Source organism: Vanacampus margaritifer, chromosome 14 (genome assembly GCF_051991255.1).
Source record: "Vanacampus margaritifer isolate UIUO_Vmar chromosome 14, RoL_Vmar_1.0, whole genome shotgun sequence".
NCBI classification, from domain to species: domain Eukaryota; kingdom Metazoa; phylum Chordata; class Actinopteri; order Syngnathiformes; family Syngnathidae; genus Vanacampus; species Vanacampus margaritifer.
In genome coordinates, this window is record NC_135445.1 from 14,636,749 (window position 1) to 14,657,727 (window position 20,979).

The 20,979-nt window shown below is 38.2% G+C and overlaps 2 protein-coding genes across 4 annotated transcripts in view; one reads left to right on the forward strand and one right to left on the reverse strand.

Annotated features, from left to right (window-relative positions):
• The first annotated feature begins 886 nt into the window (after positions 1-886).
• LOC144063745 (uncharacterized) lies at positions 887-11,068 on the forward strand. The gene is made up of 2 exons (XM_077585583.1): positions 887-1,325; positions 7,035-11,068. The coding sequence occupies exons 1-2, from the start codon at positions 1,199-1,201 to the stop codon at positions 8,576-8,578; spliced, it is 1,671 nt and encodes a 556-aa protein (XP_077441709.1). The 5' UTR covers positions 887-1,198; the 3' UTR covers positions 8,579-11,068.
• A 1,518-nt stretch (positions 11,069-12,586) lies between these two features.
• The window catches only part of LOC144063740 (uncharacterized), a 13,902-nt gene continuing 5,509 nt past the window's right edge, over positions 12,587-20,979 (reverse strand). Inside the window, exons 3-4 of one of the 3 annotated variants that reach the window (XM_077585574.1) lie at positions 17,211-17,585; positions 12,587-12,677 (exon numbers count right to left, since the gene is read on the reverse strand). In XM_077585574.1, coding sequence (XP_077441700.1) covers positions 12,670-12,677; positions 17,211-17,585 — 383 coding nt within the window. In that variant the 3' untranslated portion in view covers positions 12,587-12,669. Of the gene's footprint in view, positions 12,678-14,617; positions 17,586-20,251; positions 20,592-20,979 lie in introns of those variants that run through there. The other 2 variants (XM_077585573.1, XM_077585577.1) reach the window with 2 other exon arrangements.

Genomic DNA, 20,979 nt, shown 5'->3' on the forward strand with positions numbered 1-20,979 from the left:
CCAGCAAAAATGAGCTATTTGCATTTCCTGCCTCTTCAGACTCCTCATCATCAAGCATCAGTTTGTCGATGTTGTTGCTACCATCTCAGCCTCACAAGCCAAACTCATTCTCCAACAAAAACTAAAGAGAATGTGAGAGAGCTTGCTGGTGAAATTACTTCTGTATCATTTCAAACAGGACCACGCTCACAGGACATTTGCGGTGATTAAGATGGGTACACTTTTATTTTTAATGTAGTTAAAGTTGTAGTTAAAGTTAAAAAAAAACTTTCTTAATGGAAAGAAGAAACAAGAGGTCCCCAAATTTAATTGTTATATTTATAAAAGTGCCATTATCACATTAAGTATAAAGTTATAATTAAATTGTTATATATAGGGAAGGTTAAAACTAGTAGCAAGGTGTTAAAATGGTTAATACACCTATTTATGTTTGTTCAAATGTTATATATATATATATATATATATATATATATATATATATATATATATATATATATATATATATATATATATATATATATATATATATATATACACATGTATCTGTTGTCAACTATGTGCAATAAATAAAATTATGATTAGATAAGTAAGTTCAATCGAGTAAAATACAGATAGTGTAAAAATCGAGTTATGTATTGTAGCAAACCTTGTGGGTGAGTCGCCGTTTGGGTAGTTTCCGACGGTCTGGACGGGCCTTGAAGGCATCACAGACTGTTGATTGAGTCTGGCGTAGTTCGTAGTCTGTTATTTAACTGTTCATTAAAAAGAGCTATTAGCTCCACTCTTTCCCTGATTATTTCGTCAACGTTACGTCTGCAGATGCCATATGTCAGAGCCATTTGTAAACTTTTGCACTCCTGTACAGTAGGTGGCGGTATGCACCACAAATGTAATGCTAGTAAATTGAAAGAGAAGTGACAAAGCGACACGTCCGTCCGCTTTTGAGTTGAATTCTTCCTCAATTAGCACTGAACGTTCTGAAGAATCGACACAGGACGCCCCTTACGTCTTTGGTGGACTAAAACAGCATTTGTTAAATCTTCGTTCCCACTGAAACCCGTCTCGGTGCACGTTGGAGCTTCGCTGCCTGTCGTCGCAGCCTAGCTTAGCTCGTAGTTTAGCTTACTAGCCGCTAACAAATGAGACGCGTTTGTGAGTGACACATCTGCAGAGATCAAGTGAGCGCTGTGATTGTCGTATGAGAGTGTGTACAAGAATGACAGGAGAGTACGAGGAAGAACTTTGTGGAACAAAACAGAAGAATAAACAACGACAAGCACTGGACGCAGTTTTGAAGAAGACTCGAGTTGGGTTACACACAGCAGGTTTGTTCACTTACTCATGTATAGGACATACGTTCTAACGAAAACGCGTTCCCGTGTTTATTTACAGACACCTTGTGTCGTTACATTTCATATAACATGATTAACACGTCAGTTCTGATCGTATTTCTTCATGGGTTTGAGTGTGTAGGACGCATTTCTGAAAACTGTATCTGAAAAGGTTGCGGGCAATACGATCAAAATGTCATGCCTTGTTTAGAAAAATGCAAAGAAGATTTCCGCCTCGTTTTGTTCCCCTAGCGTAGATGCTTGTAATCTGGGTTGATAATGGCCATGATTTTTTTTTCATTTAATTATTTAAAAGGGATAATGCACATCGATGAATACTGGTACAATACCTGCATAAATGTGTCAGTTAGCATACAGCTAATTTACATTCATGGTCCTTTGACTTTGAATTAACAAAACATAGACGAGTCAGACGACATACCAACAAGTACGAAAATTATGCAATTCACACTTTCACAATCAGCATTGTAAAGTGTCAAGTGATTTAAATCATAATAGGGGGTCTCGTCTAGATTCAGTCTGGATAACCAGGGCTCTAGCCTAACTTTTTGCACTGGTTGAACCAGCACTAAAGTCAGGTGCACCAAAAATTTCAACCACACCACATTCAATGCTGCAGTTTTACAGGTTTAAGTTTAATATAAAAAAAAAAGCCTTCTATATTTTAGACTTTATTATACTGGTAAATGTTGATGAAAAATCTGTAGTGCTGTCACTAACGACTTTTTTTTAAAACTCCAGTTGCCTATCGATTATTCTATCGATTAATCGACTAATCCCCCCCCCCCCCCAATAAAAAAAACATACATTTTTTTATTTAAATTTTTGTTTCTAAGTCCACTAAGGTTGAACACGAGTTAAATTTAGTGGATATAAATACTCCTTGTTCCGTATCTCCTGCACACATATGCACATATTACACAAACACCAACAAAATTACCTTATGCTAAACTATTAACAATCGTGATTACCATTAGCCCTGAATAAACTCAATTCACTTTTCCTGAAAATCACTTCATAGTCCAACATATGAAAAATTCAATTTGATCAAACTATTAATGCACTTAAACAGAGCTTTATCTTCATCATATGTTTACTAAGCTTGACGTATTCGCTTGTCTCGTTCAAAAATTTTGGGTTGTCGAAGCCTACAATGGCCATTGATGCAGCAACCTAACGGTACCGCACACGCGCACAGAAAGGTTTTTCAAATACAGTAAGTAATTTACTCTATGCTCCAGGATTCCACGTCGTCACCCTGATGTATTTCTTTGGTTTGATCCCATTCAAATCCATAAACGTCACAAAGTGACTTTGTTTATACCGCCAGCGTCCATGTTTTGTTTGCAAACTCCCTTGCGTCTGTTGTTAAGTGCATTGTAGCCAACTGGGTCAATTTGGCTCGGTTTTTGCACATTTGGTGGCAATGCTGGATGGCCGAGCCTGCACGTAGGAGTGGAAGAAAAAAAACAACTCGGCGGACTCGCTTATCGGGAGGAGTTTTGCTTAACATAGTAGATACCGTCTTACTGTTGCTGGCGCATGTAGGGCCACCCGCCATCTTACGTGTGTCTGGCCGGCCCCAATAAATTCATTAGAGCTCTTTTATTTATATAGAGATTTTGACGGCGATTGTTTTGTTACAAACAAGACATGTAGCGATGCTAATTTTCCCCCTTTTCAGTCTAAAGACACACAAACAAACCCTAAGAAGCATCTTAGTAGTGGTGAATGACGGTCGGAGTCCGTCAGCAATAAGTGTCCATGCGGAAAGACGAAATATTGTTTTCGGGCTTCTCGGCAACTTACGGTTGCCGCAAATATGTAAAAAAAAAAACACCCAAAAAAACATTAAAATAGCTTTGAGATAAAAAAGCATAGAAAAATATTTTATTAACATATCCCCAAATAAATGATCAATAAAATAAAATAATTAATAATTAGAAAATGAAAAATAAATTATTAATGCTTGATAATTATTGGCAATTATCGACCAATTTGACATCATACAGATAAACCAGATAATAAAGAAATCCGCCGATAACAATAGACATGCCACGTTGATCCATCTTTTGTGGTTGTGGCTCAAGGTGTGCCCTACTCCTCAACCCCTCCCCTCTCCTTTGGTAGTTTCGCATATTTGTGACATCATAATGCACGCGACCTCGTGTTCACAGAAGTTGCATCATGGCGACATAGCAGTCGCCAGTGTGGGCTTTCTTTTCTGTGTCTTCCCAAAATGTTACCCTCGCAGTTTTTTGTTGCATTTTTACAACAGGACTTTTTTTTTTTGGGCAAAATCGAAATGATTTACTGGTTGTCTTTGAAGCAGAAATATCAATAAAATTCAGCTTCATGGTGTTTTACACCACTGTTTTTCAGCTCGGTCCTTGAGTACCCCCTATCCAGCCTGTTTTCCATGTCTCTCTTAGCCAACACACCTGACGATCGTTATCAGGCTTCATGCAGAGCTTGCTGACTAGCTAATCGTTTGAAACACCTGCGCTGGCTGTGGGAGACATGGAAAACAGGATGGATAGGGGTACTTGAGGACCGCGATTAAGAACCATTGCTTTACACATCAATGTATTTGTACGTTAGACTTATAGTAGGACTTGAAAGTATATTTGTATTCAAGTCTATTTTGCAAACAATTATCGGCTTACATATCGGTTATCGACATCGGCACTTTGTAAACTATTGGTTTATCGATATCGGTTGAAAGTAGAATTATCGCGCATCCCTAAAATAAATAAGACTTTTTCACATGCAAATAAATGATAACTAACACAAATGGTTAACTATACAAGTAATCAAAGAGCATGTTTCGCTCCGCTAACACAGCTGATTCATGATCAGGATCGTTATCAGGCTTCTGCAAAAGTTGCTGATGAGCTGATCATTAGATTCAGCTGCGCTGAAGGAGGGAGACCTGGAAAACTGGCTGGATAGTGGCTCTCGAGGACTGAACTTGGCCACCCCTGTACTAAACACACGGTCTGAGGCACAAAGTTGAAGCAGCAATACACAGGTACTTTAAGATAACCGTGAGCCCGCAGCTAATCGCGGCAGCCAACAACTGCACTGCTATGGAGCCACAACACTGACAATAAGATTTGGTATTTGGAAAAAAAAAAGCTGAATTGACATTGAAACAAGTATTGGCATTGTAAAATGTTGTATTGAAAAATGAAATACAGACATAAAAAAAAACTTGATTTTCTTTAAGCATATATTCTTTTGTATTATGATGTCTTTTTCAATGCCAATCTGCAGATTTTTTTTACATTCTCTTTTTTTCGAGTGTCACAGGTTTTCAGTTTCACTTCTTTTTTTTCGTTTCAACTTATTTTCAGTGTTTTAATGTGGAGGGCGGGGTTGGGGGCGGGCTTTGAGCGTGAGAATGCCTTTCAGCTTTTCAGGAGAGGAAAGAGGAGAGTGCGCCCTCTGTTGGCTAAAGGAAATACTCATGGATACAAGTTTACTAGGAACTCCTAAACCGCCTGTAAGCCACAAGGTTATATGTGGTTATATATGTTACTTGTGGCGTTTAAACCACCATGTTTGAAATTACTTTATGCATCATGTCATGCTAATTTAGCTAACGTGCTAACTGGTTTACTACAGAAACATTAACACTGACGCCACAAGGTGATATGTAGAAAAAACAAAGATTTACAGGCGGTTTCGGAGTTCCTGGTAAACTTGTACCGCGAGTATTGCCTTTAGGGAACAGAAGGTCGCTCTCCTGCTGAAAAACTGGAAGGCGTTCTCGCGCTCAAAGCCCCTCTCCCAGCCACAACACCGTCCCCACATTAAAACATTGCCAATAAGTTGAAACCGAAAAAAAGAGTTGAAACTGAAAACCTGTGACACTCGGGAAAAAAAGAGTGTAAAAAATCTGCAGATTGGCATTGAAAAATACATCATATTACAAAAAATAAATGCTTAAGGAAATACAACCTTTTCCAATGCCAATACTTGTTTCAATGTCAATGCAGCTTTTTCCACAATGACAATTTTTTTTCCCCAATACCAAATCTTATTACACTGCTAGTAGAGTGCGCGTGGCTGACACCATGATACCATCTATCGATAGTATTGATACCATGACAAAGTATAGTAGTATCGTATCCAGATAGGACGTGTTAGTATCGATACTTTTGACAACCCTACTTTCTAATGCCATGCACTTGGAGCATTTTTTTCCCCAGGGACCCAGAGCAAGGTAATTTTGAGAACATTTATTGTCCAGATATCAAAAGTTAAAATTTAAACCCGGGACTCTATTGCGACGGCAATATGAAAATATATATTAACACATATTTTATACTATATTAATAATAGTGGTGAGCCAAAAAATTGATTCAATGGGCCAGAATTAGTGAATACATGTCATATTTTCATTCTCTTTACCTGCCAGACGCGCCAACGCCAACGGCACCAACCATGTCCGTTCCATTTGCCGTCAAAAGCAATCTCGAGGATGGTATGGATGTTCAATATGTTCAACTAGTGTGCTCCATGTGTCTACCAGAAAAAACAACAGGTGTGTGAGTTCGTGCAAAAAGTAGATCTCCCCCGTCTCACGCTCTGACAGTTCAAAGGACAAGAAGAACAGCTGATTTATCACCTGTGCTGACAAACCACACCCATACTACGTGACAAACATCCCATTTGCCAATCACCAATCAATTCACCAGAAAATACTTAATCTATATATATATCCAGTGTGTGCCACAAAGCTGGCACCCACACGCAAAACAAGCGCTGGCCCGGCCTGCGCTTGTTCTCGCGGATGCCGGTGGAGAAAGGACACTTTCTCCCGCGTACAGCCCGCGGCGGCAGGTCCCTCACACCGCCGACCGAATGAATGCTGAAGTTTTAAGCACATTACCAAGTGGAGAGGAAATGAAACTAACCAGTAGCGCCGATAGCAGCGAGTGGTTGTTCCAGGTCCATGGTGAACATATTAGCTAATAGCTAGTAGACGACACTCTTGTTCATCTCTTTTTTGAGTTGCCTCTAAACTTTGGTGGTGCAATGCTGCTCCCCGTCTGGGATTAGCAGATCAACATATGGCTGGCTACTTGTAATGCAGACGCGCTTGCATGGCAGATGCGCTGTAAGGCAATGTATGGTATCAATTAAGTATCGCGATACCACTTAATTGATCGATATTTTGGATCGTGTGAACAAGTATTGCGATATATTGCCAAACAATATTTTGTACTAAAAATGCAGCCGAAAACGTAAATGTGAGAACATTTTGATGTTGGATTTAGTTTCTACATAAATGCAATGTTCCAAGTTCCTTAATTCTGTGACAGCAGCTTGGAAGTTCTCATGTTTCATATTGAAGTATGTTTCAATTGTCTTAAAATCGCAGAAAGGATAAAACATCAGGGTAACAGTGTTGGATCATATTTGACTTAAATTTGATTCCACAAGTGGACATGTTGTGATAGTAATAAATCAGACATGAATTTGATTGTTTTGTGCCAATCCTTAATTGCCGTAGCCATGAAATGAAAATATCAAGGTCTAATTTTGACAATTGTTTTTCACTCCTCGCTCGTAGTCGCTCGGTTGCTCTCTCGTTTGTCTCCTCAATGGGATCCAGGAGGTCACAAATCAAAAAAAGATTTGGCTAATGTGCGCTTGTCTTCTTGTGTCTTGCAGACGTCAGCGTTGGTCTTAGTCTGTCTTCCTCAGATGCTCCATCGGAGTATCCTCAAATTACAGGGGAAATGGAGGAAGACTTTCTTCACATTAAAGAGGAAGTGGAGGATAACATGCCCCTCCAAATCAAAGAGGAGGAGGAACAATTCCTGCACATTAAAGAGGAAGAGCAGGATGGTGATATTATCAAGGTCCGACTGATTGATGTCCCTTTGAAGATTGAAGATGAATGTCCAAGTGAGGAGAGCAGAGCGGACCATCCAAGTTCAAGTCAACATATGACAGCAGAAAGTGGAGGATCACAAGCAGACAGACTCATAGCTCCACTATCAGATAGTAACAACACATCCTCACACTCTGATGATGATGATGATAATGACAGTGATGATGAACAGTCCGAAGGTGATGTGACATATCAGACTGACGACAAACTCTGGAAATGTTCTCAGTGTGGGAAAACATTTGGTAATGAGTGCCTTTTGCAAAGTCATATGAATAGCCACAGTGGTGAGAAACCTTTTGCCTGTTCAGTCTGTGGTCAAACATTCTCTCGTAAACACTCTCTGACAACACACTCAAGAAAGCACACTGGAGAAAAACCTTTTGCCTGCTCAGTTTGTGGTCAAACATTCTCTCGTAGACATGTTTTGACAGTCCACAAAAGAACGCACACTGGAGAGAAGCCCTTTGCCTGCTCAGTTTGTGGTCAAACATTCTCTGTTAATGGGAGTTTGCAGAGACACATGAGAACACATAATGGGGAGCAACCCTTTTCCTGCTCAGTTTGTGGTCAAGGATTCCCTGAAAAGGAACAATTAGGAATGCACAAAAGAACCCACACTGGCGAAAAATGTTTAACGTGCTCACTTTGTGGTCAAAGATTCACTCAGAGGGGAGCCTTAATATGTCACATAAGAACACACACTGGAGAGAAACCTTTTGTCTGTTCAGTTTGTGGCCAAAAATTCTCTCATAAGCGAAACCTAAGAAGCCATGTGAGAACCCACACTGGAGATAAACCTTTTGTCTGCTTAGTTTGTGGTCAAACGTTCTCTCGCAAACAAGCTCTGACAACACACTCGAGAAAGCACACTGGAGAGAAACCGTTTGCCTGCTCGGTTTGTGGTCAAAGATTTTCCCGCAGACATGTTTTGACAGCGCACACAAGAACACACAGTGGAGAGAAACCTTTTGCCTGTTCAGTTTGTGGTCAAACATTCTCTAAAAAGGGATCCATTAATAGTCACATGAGAACACACACTGGTGAGAAACCTTTTGCTTGCTCAGTTTGTGGCCAAAGTTTCTCTCTGAAGGGAAATTTAACAAGTCACACAAGAACACACACCGGTGAGAAACCTTTTGCCTGCTCAGTTTGTGGCAAAAGATTTTCTCAGAAGGCAACCTTAACGTGTCACACTAGAACACATACTGGAGATAAGCCTTATGCCTGCTCAGACTGTGGTCAAAGTTTCTACCAGAAGGGTAACTATAAGAGACACAAGTGTGTTGGTGACAGTAGAGGTGATAAACAAAACGTCGAATGAAAATGTAGATATATGTCAGGTCATTGAATTGATAGCAACTGTTGTGGTTCTGGAAGACATTTCACATATCATCTTAGCAGGCTTCAGCAGTTCGTGTACAGAGGCTTGATAGGACAGCTCGAATCTCAGGCGACAACTGTGTAGCCTGTGTGCATGTGAAGCATTAACATTTTCATATTCTATCTACTTTCTTGTATTTGATCTGTCTTCTTGTATTCTGTGCACTCAAATTTTATGAATTAGCTCTTGTGTTAAAACCTTTAAAATAATGTCTCTTTTGCCCAACGTTTTATGTGCATATCAAGTAAGTACATGATTAATTGAAATAGACCGTGAAGAAACTTTGATTCTTTGCAATAAGACTGAAAAGTGTGTTATCATCTCTTCAAACAGTGAAAGTAACACTTCTCTCTATTGGTACTGTATGTATAACATAGAAACATTTAAGGTGGGGTCTTTAGTTTTGTCCGTTTGTGTTTGTAAACAACTCATTCAAAACTGACTCCTCCCATGGCTCAACCCCGACTCTTCTCGTCGACATTGCGCCTGCCTTCAGCGACACGCCCCCCACTCTGTGCTTGGCTGGAGGGGTAAACGCAGACTTTCCGCCCACAAACGTCCCTCTTATGACAAAACACAACAAAATGGCAAAATACAGGCTGGGGTGGTGGTGCATGATGACAAAATTACCCCCACACATTAACAGAAGCCCAGAGGTGTTGATTGAGAAGGACTACATGTGTACACATCCAGTGTTTAAGAAGTGTTTATTTCTGAGTGAAAACTAAAGACTTCACCTTTAACAAATGGAATGCAAATAAATAAATGACTGAATATGGAACACAACTGTGATTCATCATACTCGCATGCTAGGGCATTACAGTAGTTTAATCTGGTACACAAATAATGATTCTTCAAATCTTGAAAATTGTTTATCTGTTACAGACCCCAGACAAGAAGATATCAGGCTTTTAACAGTTTTGGTTATTTTTTTTTAGGGAGTTTGCAACCCGAGTCCCCAAGTGACATCACACATTGCCCTGATGAAGATTCTGTAAAAAAATAAATGCTACGAAACCAAGTGACAAACTTGCAGTGTTGAACACAACCAGAGGCGGCTTGTAAACAGCGTCCAGCAGTTGACGTTGTCACTCGTTCTCCTCTTGTGCTCCACAAAGTTCCTCTTCGTACTTGACTTTGGTTCTTGTGTACATTTTCACGCTCAACTTTGATTCTGTTGATTGAAAACAAACATGTCTCCTTTGATAGCGGCTAGCAAGCTAAAATAAGATAAACTCATCTAAGCAAGGCGGAGAAATTTCGACGAGCAACCGAGACAAGTTCTACCGGACACAAAATATAATAATTAGGTTTGACTTCAAGTACAGCTGGAAGCCCAGTGTCGAGGTTTGAGTACGTTGAGTTCAATTTTGTTGTGAAGCACGCCACGGAGGAGGCGGGACTTTTCAGAGAGAGATTACCGTATTAACCTGAGTCCTTTCATATTGGTCTGGTCAGGTCTTGTGGATGATATTAAGAAAATTTGGCTCTTGCCTAATTGTTATTTGAAAACAAATAAAATTAAAGAAGTTTAATTTTAAATAATTCTTTGTGTTTACCTTACTAAAGCTTATATTGTAAAAAGGTTTAAGAAAAACATTGACATTGTATGCTGTAGCTTCTGCTGTGAGTGACTCTCCAGAGACTACGGTTCATTTATTTTGGCAATGCCAACGAGCGGACATTTTCTGGTCTAGACTGTGTTATTTTATAAGATCTTATAATGACAAATATTTTGTTTAATTTTGGAAGAATATTATTTTTGATTTTGGTGAAAGAAATGGAAAAGCAAAGCAAATGTGTTTTTGGTTGATTTATTATTCAGGCAAAATTTCACTTACATAAATGTAAATTTATGGGAAGTAAACCATATTTTTTGGCTTTCACTAACTTTATATTTTGTCAATTAGATATTGAAAGAAAAAAAATCGATGATGACTATTTCTTCTTGTGTTGAGTGTAATATATATATAGTATAATTTTATTGGACATGTTTTGTTAGTTACCCCCTTAGCGTTTTTTTTAAATGTTCATGTGTTGAAAGGTACTTGTTTATTGTACATGATTTTTTATTGTTAGTTGAAATTATTGAATAAAGTTTTTTGTTTTTTTTTAAGAGGCGGGACTTCTGGGTTCCAGCACTGTTTCCGGTTGCTGTTTGCGACATGTGGGCTGCGTCCCGTTGCTTGCGCTTCTGCCCTTGTGTCTCTCGGTTGCGCGTTCCCGTAGATGGGTCATCCCAGGAAACGTTTCTCTGCATACGATCTTATACATTTACAGTATCGAAATTGGAGAAGATTTGAGACAGTACTTAGTAGAAACAGCATGATTTATGATGTTTAAGATTTGTTAAACATTAACATGAGGAATTCAGACATTTTACAACTTACCTTAAATACATGTATAAATTAAATGTTTAATGATGTTTACAGGAGGAAACTTATATATTGTTATTAAGGAATTATACCTGTAATTTAACAAAAAATGCCTCTGCCAAATCTAATAGTGAGGTCTAAGGAACTGAGCAATTGTGTTAAACGGAGATTGTGCAGAACTCTATATCCTTTATCTTTTATGAATTTTGAAATTAGCATTTGTATGGAGTTAAATGATAGCATCTATAGTATAGTATAGTATAGCATCTTATACATGCATTGGACTAGATTTTTGATCATATAAAGTAGTTTGTGGAGACCTATTTTTATTTATGAATTTGAGTCGGCCCAATCACTGGGTGGAAAAGTCTCGCCTCGGCTCGGCAAGGCTGTTGAAATTACAAATTGCCTGATCGCATGCCGAGCAATCCCAGCGCCTGCGGTGAAATGTTCATAAATAAATACTTCAGTCGTGATGCGATAAATGTGTTGACATCATGTTTATTTTGTTTTCACTTTTTACCTGTGCAGATTCCCATTCAGCCGTCCACAGATACTTACACTATGGATGGTCAACATGAGGCGAGATAAGTGAACACCAACACGTAGGTCAGTTCTTTGCAGTGACCACTTCGATGCAAAGTGCTTCGAACAAACTGGCCAAACAACACGTCTCAAGGAAGATGCAGTTCCCACAATTTTCCAGTTTCCAAAGCATTTGCAAAAGGTAGCATTACAGTCATCTTGTTCGTTGAGAATTGAATTTTGAAATCAAATTATCATCTGGATAAAGTTAGGGACCAAATCTGAAACAGATCATTTTGCTTTAAATCAGAATAACTCAAGAATGGCTGAATAGATTTTCATGAAAATTGCAGGATATCTCTACCATACGGAAAGAAAGAATTTATATTATATTCGGGTTGTGAGGTCAAAGGTCACTGAACAGGTTAAATTGGCGATATGTTAGATTTGGCTACTAAATAGGCGGAGAGCGGCTCCCTCCGAGTGATTCTCTAGTTATTATTATTACATATATGTATACATGTAGTTTCCTGTATGGCTAAAATTATTTAAATAATGTAACAATATCCCCTCCCATCACCCTTCCACGCTTTGCTCTCTAGATAACAAAACCCTCCAGAAAACCCACAAAGTTCCTTTAACTTTGCACAACCAACATTAGATGAGTCTGCTGAGAGGCAGCAAACATGAGCACAGCCACCCAAGATACGCTAAGCGTAAGTAAGTGGTATCTAGGAAACGACTTGAAGAAGCTGAAAAAGGGTGTCTTCAAAGTGGCACATACCTGTTCACTTGTCATAGATATTGCACCCCTTATACTGTAAGAAAGTAATGAAGAATAAAAGGAGATGGATGAAATACAAGAAAGTACCGGGAGATAGAACACAAGAATCAGTGTTTCCTCTACATTCATCTAGGAGTGGTGGCTTGTCGTTCCTAAATCCACTCCTTCAAATATATATATTTTTCAAATAAATCTTTTTTTAAATTATCATTGTTGTTGAACACTAAAATGCATATAACTATCTTGCTCAGTATGAAAACTTACGTGCTCGTGCATATGTTACACGGACGAGAGTGATGGTCCAAGTCATCTGCCGTGCAACATATTTACTTTTTTTTCTTCTTCCGCTATAGGCCTGTCAAAGCACAATAATACAAGTTATACGGCGTTCACGGTGCGCAAACGATGTATTGCGTCATCATCTACTAACTCGTTTTCTTCGATAGGCCATCATTCATAAACCGCTGATACACAAGGTTCTAAACAACCTCTGCTGGCGAAAACCTAAATTGCACTTTGATATCAAGTCGACATAACTGTAGTTCTTTCAGTAGTTAAATTTTACCATAGTAGCACACAGCATTTGCATGACGCTAGTGTTTCGCACAGAGTACATCACCCTTGTTTGCATATTTAAAGAACTTTATTTAATTACACATCATTACAAGACAAGGTAAAAAAATACCAAATCAAAAATCAAGCAAAGTGGTTCACACACAGAAACAGCTTTAACTGTCATTCAAAATCACACAGATGTCTCATAATCCAGGATTTTACGAAAGTAATGGTGTGCCTCCTTAATTTTTTTCCTTTTCTCAAATGGCAGAGAATCTGCCTGACCACAGTGTTGCTGTCTATTAATTCAATTTTTTTATGCACATAGCACACCTGGTCTTCCATAGTTCTACACAAACAACAGTTATCATAGTTTTGACATAATCCTTTTTGTTAGTGAGGTATATTATTTTTCTATCAGGCCATACATAATAGTAGTTTATATTAATTTTGAGACCAATATTATTCATGGCTCCCCAGACCTACTGAGCTTTATAACATTCTTTTAGTAATTGCCGTTGTGTTTCATTCCTCTGAAAAAATCAATCAATCAAAGCATAACATGACCATGACACCATTGACCTAACGGGAAGCTTGCCTACCGCAATCAACCAACTTGAGTCCTTCATCCCTCCGGAATGTTTGTATGGTTTTGATTTAACATGCGTTAAACCACTTCAGTCCATTGACCATCATCCAAAAACTTTTTTTTTTTTCACCCCATTACATAATTTTTTTGTTTGGAAGAATCATTTTACATGTTAAACCATTCCAATATTGTGAAATAAAAACTCCCAAAATCAATTTGTAAGCATGACCCTGTCTGGCTCTTCCCCTCCTCTTTTTCCAAAGGGCCAGGTTACCAGTCCAGGGGATATTCCTGGAAATGGCTAAGTGAATGTTTTTAACAAAATCGACCTAAAGTCTGGAGGCAAGTTCTACCCATCCCAGGCCTCCAAACTCCCATCCTTTAAACAAGAAATTGCATTTGAATGAACGTATTTATTTGAAAGGGACAATGCACATTTAATCAACATTTTACAATGTAAATGTGCCCAAGTTAGCTCAGTTGAGCTAATTTTCATTGGCAGTTCCATGGGCGGATGTAAGAGCCAGCCTAAAATGAGTCATTAAAAGATCACAAATCAATTTCCAACAATATATAATATTACATGTGTACATTTCCTGTACAGTTGATAGTGCTAACTAATCAGATGTTACTTTTAGTGTCGTTCCTCATACTAAATTTACACATATCTTACTCATTTGAACAATTGTTATATGGTCTAGAGCAGAGGTGTCAAACGTATGGCCCGTGGGCCGAATCATGGCCAATCATACCTCAGTTTGTTGACGGTGAGCCGTGATTGGTCGTCGCCTATTTCCTCAGCACAGGTGATGTCATCTTCAGTCGACAGCAAGTGGGAAAATTTGTTTTTAAAGGTCTTAAATATTCATGAAAAATAGTCTCTCCAGCGTGTCCTGGATCATCTCCGGGGCCTCCCGCCGGTGGAACATGCCCCGGAACGCCTCTCCAAGGAGGCGTCCAGGAGGCATCCGAACCAGATGCCCGAGCCACCTCAAATGGCTCCTCTCCACACGGAGGAGTAGCGGCTCGACCCTGAGTCCCTCCCGGATGACCGAGCTTCTCACCCAATCTCTAAGGGAGAGCCCGGACACCCTGCGGCGGAAACTCATTTCTGCCGCTTGTATCCGGGATCTTATTCAGTCAAGTATACATTTATAGAAGAGCTTTAATAGTAACTAACAGTTATACAAAGAAATTATTAATAATAAAAGTATAGAGAGAGGAGATAAAAGGTATACAATAAATTGCTTTTAGGTTGAAACAATTCTACTCACTCAGGTACAAGGTAAAATATTCCAACCCAAAGTTAGAATCCCAAAAGAACGTAATACAAAATAAATCCTGATGGAAAGGGTTCACAAAACTCAGTTAATCCAAAAGTAAGGGCGAAATAACTTTAAAGTGAAATAGTCCTTTTTAGGTGGATAGTCGAGTGATCAATTCGCCTAGTAATTGCAAGTCAATCCAATAGAACAAAAAATGGATTCCAATCCTCAGCATCCAACACTAAATGCAAAAAAGGCATAAATTGTCTTCTGTCAAAACATCCTTACAACCTGTTGGTCTCTGTGTGGAGAGGGAAAGAGCATTGAACTCTCATGGCGTCAGCTTTTACAGTGTGTTCACAAGTTGTTGTTTTTTAATTCAACTTTTCCGTGTCAAACTTGAGTGAGTACATCCACTTTGCTCAAAGGGACTTTTTAGTCATATAATTTCCTGCCAGTTTGTTGGCACCTTTGTGTCAGCTTCCTTTGCTGTTAAGTGCTATTGTTCGTCATTTGTCATCTATTTATTAGTCATCCACCCTTCCACTTATTCACTAAAAGTTTTACATCGTTTGTAATACAATAAAGCATTGTCCAATACATCATTTATAAATACATGTCATTACGTTCATCTTACAAGTAATGGTAGATCCTAACACATGAAACTTTTTGTGAGAATAAGTTCATGGGCTCTCAATTTATCTACACAAACCTACTCCTGAGTACATAACATGGGGCTAAGCATAATGGTGTATGCAAGCAAATGTCAAGCTGACATGACTATGTGGGGCTGTGTAAACCCAGGCTAATGTAAGGCATCTGGTTTAATCTAATTTAACCTACAACTTTATCTATTAACACAAGACTAACAATAACGTGGGGCTTGCTTAACCTAAACATTATATAAACTGTATAAATCAAATTATACCAATCTACATCAAGTGTGGCGAGCTCTAGTGGTTAAATTTGGAATCGCCCCTTTCCTTGGACTTCAACCCATAACACAATATACATTAAACAATTACATCACTTCATTCGACAAGAACATGGCGTATCTGTTACTTACATCATAATCCATTCATCATTGTGACACGTTGCAACATGACATCTCCCTGTGGCACACCTGTCCTTACGCCACTCGACACTTTCCTCGATGTTGTATGCCAAAATTAGATCATGCTTCATTGATCACTGCTACCCTCAACAGCACACTTGTGAGTTTTTGCTCTATCCAGACGTGAGAATCTTTCACCACAAAATGAGCAGGTAAATGGTTTCTCACCAGTGTGGCTTATTTTGTGTCTTAATAAGTTTGCCTTCTTGGAGAAACATTGTCCACAATCTAAGCAGGCAAACGGTTTCTCACCAGTGTGGGTTCTCGTGTGCGTTTTTAAGTTTGAATTGTGTGTGAATTTTTTACCACAAACTAAACAGGCAAAAGATTTCACACTAGTGTGGGCTCTCACATGTAGATTTAAGTGCTCCTTCAGAGTGAATTTTTGCCCACAAACTGAGGCGGCAAAAGGTTTCTCATCTGTGTGGGTTCTTGTGTGCATTTCTAAGCTTGCATTCTTAGCAAATTTTTGCCCACAAACTGAGCAAGCAAAAGGTTTCTCACCAGTGTGGATTCTTGTGTGTTTTTTTAAGTATGCCTTCTGAGCAAATTTTTGCCCACAAAGTGAGCAGGCAAAAGGTTTCTCACTGGTGTGGGTTCTTGTGTGTTTTCTTAAGTCTGAATTGTTAGTGAATTTGTGACCACAAACCGAGCAAGCAAAAGGTTTTTCACCAGTGTGCATTCTTGTGTGCATTTTTAAATTTTCATTGCTAGCAAATTTTTGACCACAAACCAAGCAGGCAAAAGGTTTCTCGCCAGTGTGGGTTCTTGTGTGTTTTTTTAAGTTTCCAGTGTGTATGAATTTTTTACCACAAACTGAGCAGGCAAAAGGTTTCTCACCAGTGTGCGTTCTTGTATGTTTTTTCAAGTCTGAATTAGTAGTGAATTTGTGACCACAAACGGAGCAGGCATACGGTTTCTCACCAGTGTGGGTTCTTTTGTGCATTTTTAAGTTTTCACTGTGAGTGAATTTGTGACCACAAACTGAGCAGGCAAAAGGTTTCTCACCAGTGTGGGTTCTTGTGTGTTTTTTTAAGTCTGAATTGTTAGTGAATTTGTGACCGCAAACCGAGCAGGCGAAAGGTTTTTCACCAGTGTGGGTTCTTGTGTGTATTTTTAAGTTTTCATTGCGAGTGAATTTTAGACCACAAACAGAGCATGCAAAATGTTTCTCACCAGTGTGGGTTCTTGTGTGCATTTTTAAGCTTTCATTGCGAGTGAATTTTTTACCACAAACTGAGCAGGCATAAGGTTTCTCTCCAGTGTGGACAATCATATGTCTTTTCAATTTAGACTTGTAGTAAAATGTTTTTCCACATTGAGAACATTTCCAACGTTTGATGTCAGTGTGACATGTCATATCACCTTCAGACTGCTCATCGTCATCAGTATGAGACGTGTTGTCACCATCTGACATTGGAGCCAACCAGCTGTCTGCTTGTGAAGCTCCACAGTGCTCGCCATCAATTTCTGTTGTCATGTGTTGACTTGAGCTGCAGCTTGGAGGCTCCGCCCTTGTGTTTTCTTCATAATGACCTTCTTCAGTCTTCAAATGGACACCACTCAAGGGAAAGTCTGTGAAATCCTCCTCCTCTTTCATGCATGGAGGCAGGTTCTCTTTTTTTATGTTGGGAGGCTGCAGCTGCTGCTCTTCTTTAACTTGAAGAGGCTCCAATTCCTCTTTAACGCCAGGGAACTCTGGCTCCTGCGGCTTGGAATGAAGATATTTTTCACCAATTTCTGTGGGACACAAGACGCATGTGGTTTAGTAAAGTCAGTCTATTGTGTATTTTATATTTAAGATTATCATATGAACCACATGAGCGAAAGAATAGCAGAGGTGGTAAATGCTAATGTCCGTATTTTGTTACAGAAATCACTGTCCTGTAACACTTCCGGATATATATATATATTTTTATTTTATTTTAAAATCTAGCATTTTGAAAACCTTATCATCCTTTCCATACTTCCAGGTCAAATTTGACAATAATACAAAAAAAAAATAATCACAATTTACACAGGTCTCTTCAACATCGTATTGCTTTGAGATCATAGCAAACACATCAAAGAGGTTTTCACAATCTCATTGGCTTTTCAATATGTCAATCATTACGAAGCTTGGCTGTGGCTGGCTCAAGCATCGCACGAGGGACCTTTTATGCACATACTGCTCATTGGCTTTTGTATCCCATAACAGACAAAAGCCTTTGTGTAGTAGATCAAGTGAGGTGTCATTCACCTTGTCAAGCCTCCAGTTTGTTATTCTACATTGCCGGAGGGGGCTACCTGTGCGCGATAACTGAAACGACCAGCAATAATGGCTGTATATTGTGCTTAATTTGCAGTTTGCAGCAACATAACGTGGCTTTATGATGTTGCAGTGTGCTTACGAACGACGCTTGTGTTTTATAAAGAAATGTCTGGCAACCAGCATATCAATGTTTTGAGAATTTCATTGGCTTTTCAATACGTCAATCACCAAGGAACTTTGTACACACATGTTGTTCATTGGCTTTTGTGTGTCTTGTGACTGACAAAACACCTGTGTATTGGATGGAGTGAGGTGTCAATCAGAAGCCAAGTCTCCAGCATTGGTTTGGGAGCTTTGCAAAGCCAAACCGTGCGCGCTACCTAGAACGACGACCCAGAATGGCTGGATAATGGATATTGGGCATTTTCCAGCAACAAATAACATGGCTTTATGGATGTAAGGCTATTTAACCATAATTGCTTATAGACGTTTGTGAGTAACACAAATGCACATTTAGGTCGATGCGCGGTCGCAACGTGGCCTACACCGCGCTAGCACTTAGCTGTTAGCATGGCATGTATATATATATATATATATACATATATATATACATATATATATATATATATATACATATATATATACATATATATATATATATACATACATATATATATATATATATATATATATATATATATATATACACATACATATATATATATATATATATACATATATATATATATATATATATATATATATATATATATATATACATACATATATATATATATATGTATATATATATATATATATATATATACATACGTATATATATATATATATATATATATATATATATATATATATATATATATATATATATATATATATATATATATATATATATATATATATGTATTAGGGGTGTGAATTGCCTAGTACCTGGCGATTGGATTCGTATCACAATTCATAGGTCACGATTCAATACCGATTAAACCCGATGCGAATCTATAAATTGATTATTGCGATTTTTTTAAACTCAAATTTAGAAAATACTAATCAGTGAACTTGTACATGGACACTGTAAAATTAGTATGAAAATTGATTGATTTATCTGAAAATTCAGGCTTATAACTCAGCCACTGCATTTAACAAACAGGTTACAGTCTGTTTCATGTTTGAACAGCACTGAAATAAAATATTAAGGCTTAATGTTCCATTAATATAACATTATTCCATGCTTAATGTGTGAATCCTAACCCTAAGCAAGATGTTTTGTTAAATATTCCCATAAAAAAATTATGTTTGAAAATCGATTCGGCCGCATATCGAATTGATTTGAGAATTGCGTGCTGTAATATCGCAATATATTGCCGAATCAATTTTTTCTAACACCCCTAATATATATATATATACATATATACAACCAGTTCAGGGTGTACCCTGCCCAATGCCCGAAGCCAGCTGGGATAGGCTCCAGCGCCCCTTGTGAGGACAAGCAGTTAAGAAAATGGATGGATATATATATCTATAAATCCCTCAGTGATACTTTTTCTTGTCTTGTAGATTATGCCCTCTGGTGTGTTGCATTGTGAAGATAAAGGCATCTTTAAAACAAAAAATAGAATTAAATAAAAATCTTCTCTTGTGTCTCTGACCAGGACTATGACTGATTATGTGGGCGTGGTTCCCAGGTCCCTGTGACTGTCTGCGATCTTTGGAACACGACAAAAAAATAAATGGATTTATTGCCAGGTTGACAAAGAGAATGAATATTATGCAATTTTGTGATTGTGTTTAAAAATGGTTGTTTAAATAATCTCTAAAGTTGCCTTAAATGTATGAAAATGCACACATTGTTCCATAAACATATTACACAACTATTACTAATGTACAAACGCTTAATAGTTGCTAAGTCTAGAGAAAGTGAGACAGAAGAAGAACAGAACAGGGATGATTTTTTGGTAGAATGGGAGGACAATGCTATTGTCCCGCAGTAGCCTGATGGTGCTCAGTCTGTGATAGTGGATGCTGAGGGGCTGCATGCCCGTACAGCTATTATGGAGTTTTAAAACACATCAGTGTAAATGAATTAATGTTTGTTTGCATGACCGGTTTTTCAAAAATAACCAAAATTAAAAAGAAAACATTGAGCATTGCAAGTTTTTATTTGTGTGAAAAAACAGAACAATGAAAACAGTGACTTGAAAACAAAAGCATTTATTACTATATTTGGCTCATTGTGTCCACAAATCTGTTTAAGACTGCCAAAAAGCCCATTTGGAACTCTCTGTCCTGCCTTCTGTTTTGTTTAATCAGCTCCCGATCCAGCTGTTGATCCTCCTTGCGCTCCTGGCGTCTGATCTCGAGGTCCTCCTTGCGCAAGCTGCATTTCTTCTAAGAACATCACCCTTGTGGCCTCCCCCTCTTTTCATCAAATTGGTGCAGGTATTCGAAAAATAGGTGGTGGTGGTCCCGTTTCCGCTTACCTACAGTATAGGCATATAAATGTACAATGAGTGACATAAAAATAAAAATAAAAGTGTGTCCTTCAAATTAAGTGAATTTGGGTTGAACGTTTAATTGAATTTCAACCAATTGCAATATTATAGAAACTAGGGCTGGGTATCGATACTAATGTCCTAAATGAATTTGACTTTGATTCACAAAAGTTAAATTCCAAATTGATTGCAGTATTTTTTTCAATTCAATTTAATAGATTAATATACATATCCATGGACCATCAATTCTTAAATACCAAAGACTCCACAATCAATAAATTCCGAATAAAATTATGCAGAGGCAGGATCTGCTGAAATGATTTTAGTTTATTTTTGTTCATGACGGTAGCGTGGCTATAATCATCAGCAAGGATAA

What these genes read in the sequence shown, in the direction of transcription:
- LOC144063745 (XM_077585583.1), top strand. Translation starts at nt 1,199, where the DNA reads ATGAGAGTGTGTACAAGAATGACAGGAGAGTACGAGGAAGAACTTTGT. An exon ending in AGTTGGGTTACACACAGCAG is followed by an intron (nt 1,326 to 7,034) that starts GTTTGTTCACTT and finishes TGTGTCTTGCAG; the next exon opens with ACGTCAGCGTTGGTCTTAGT.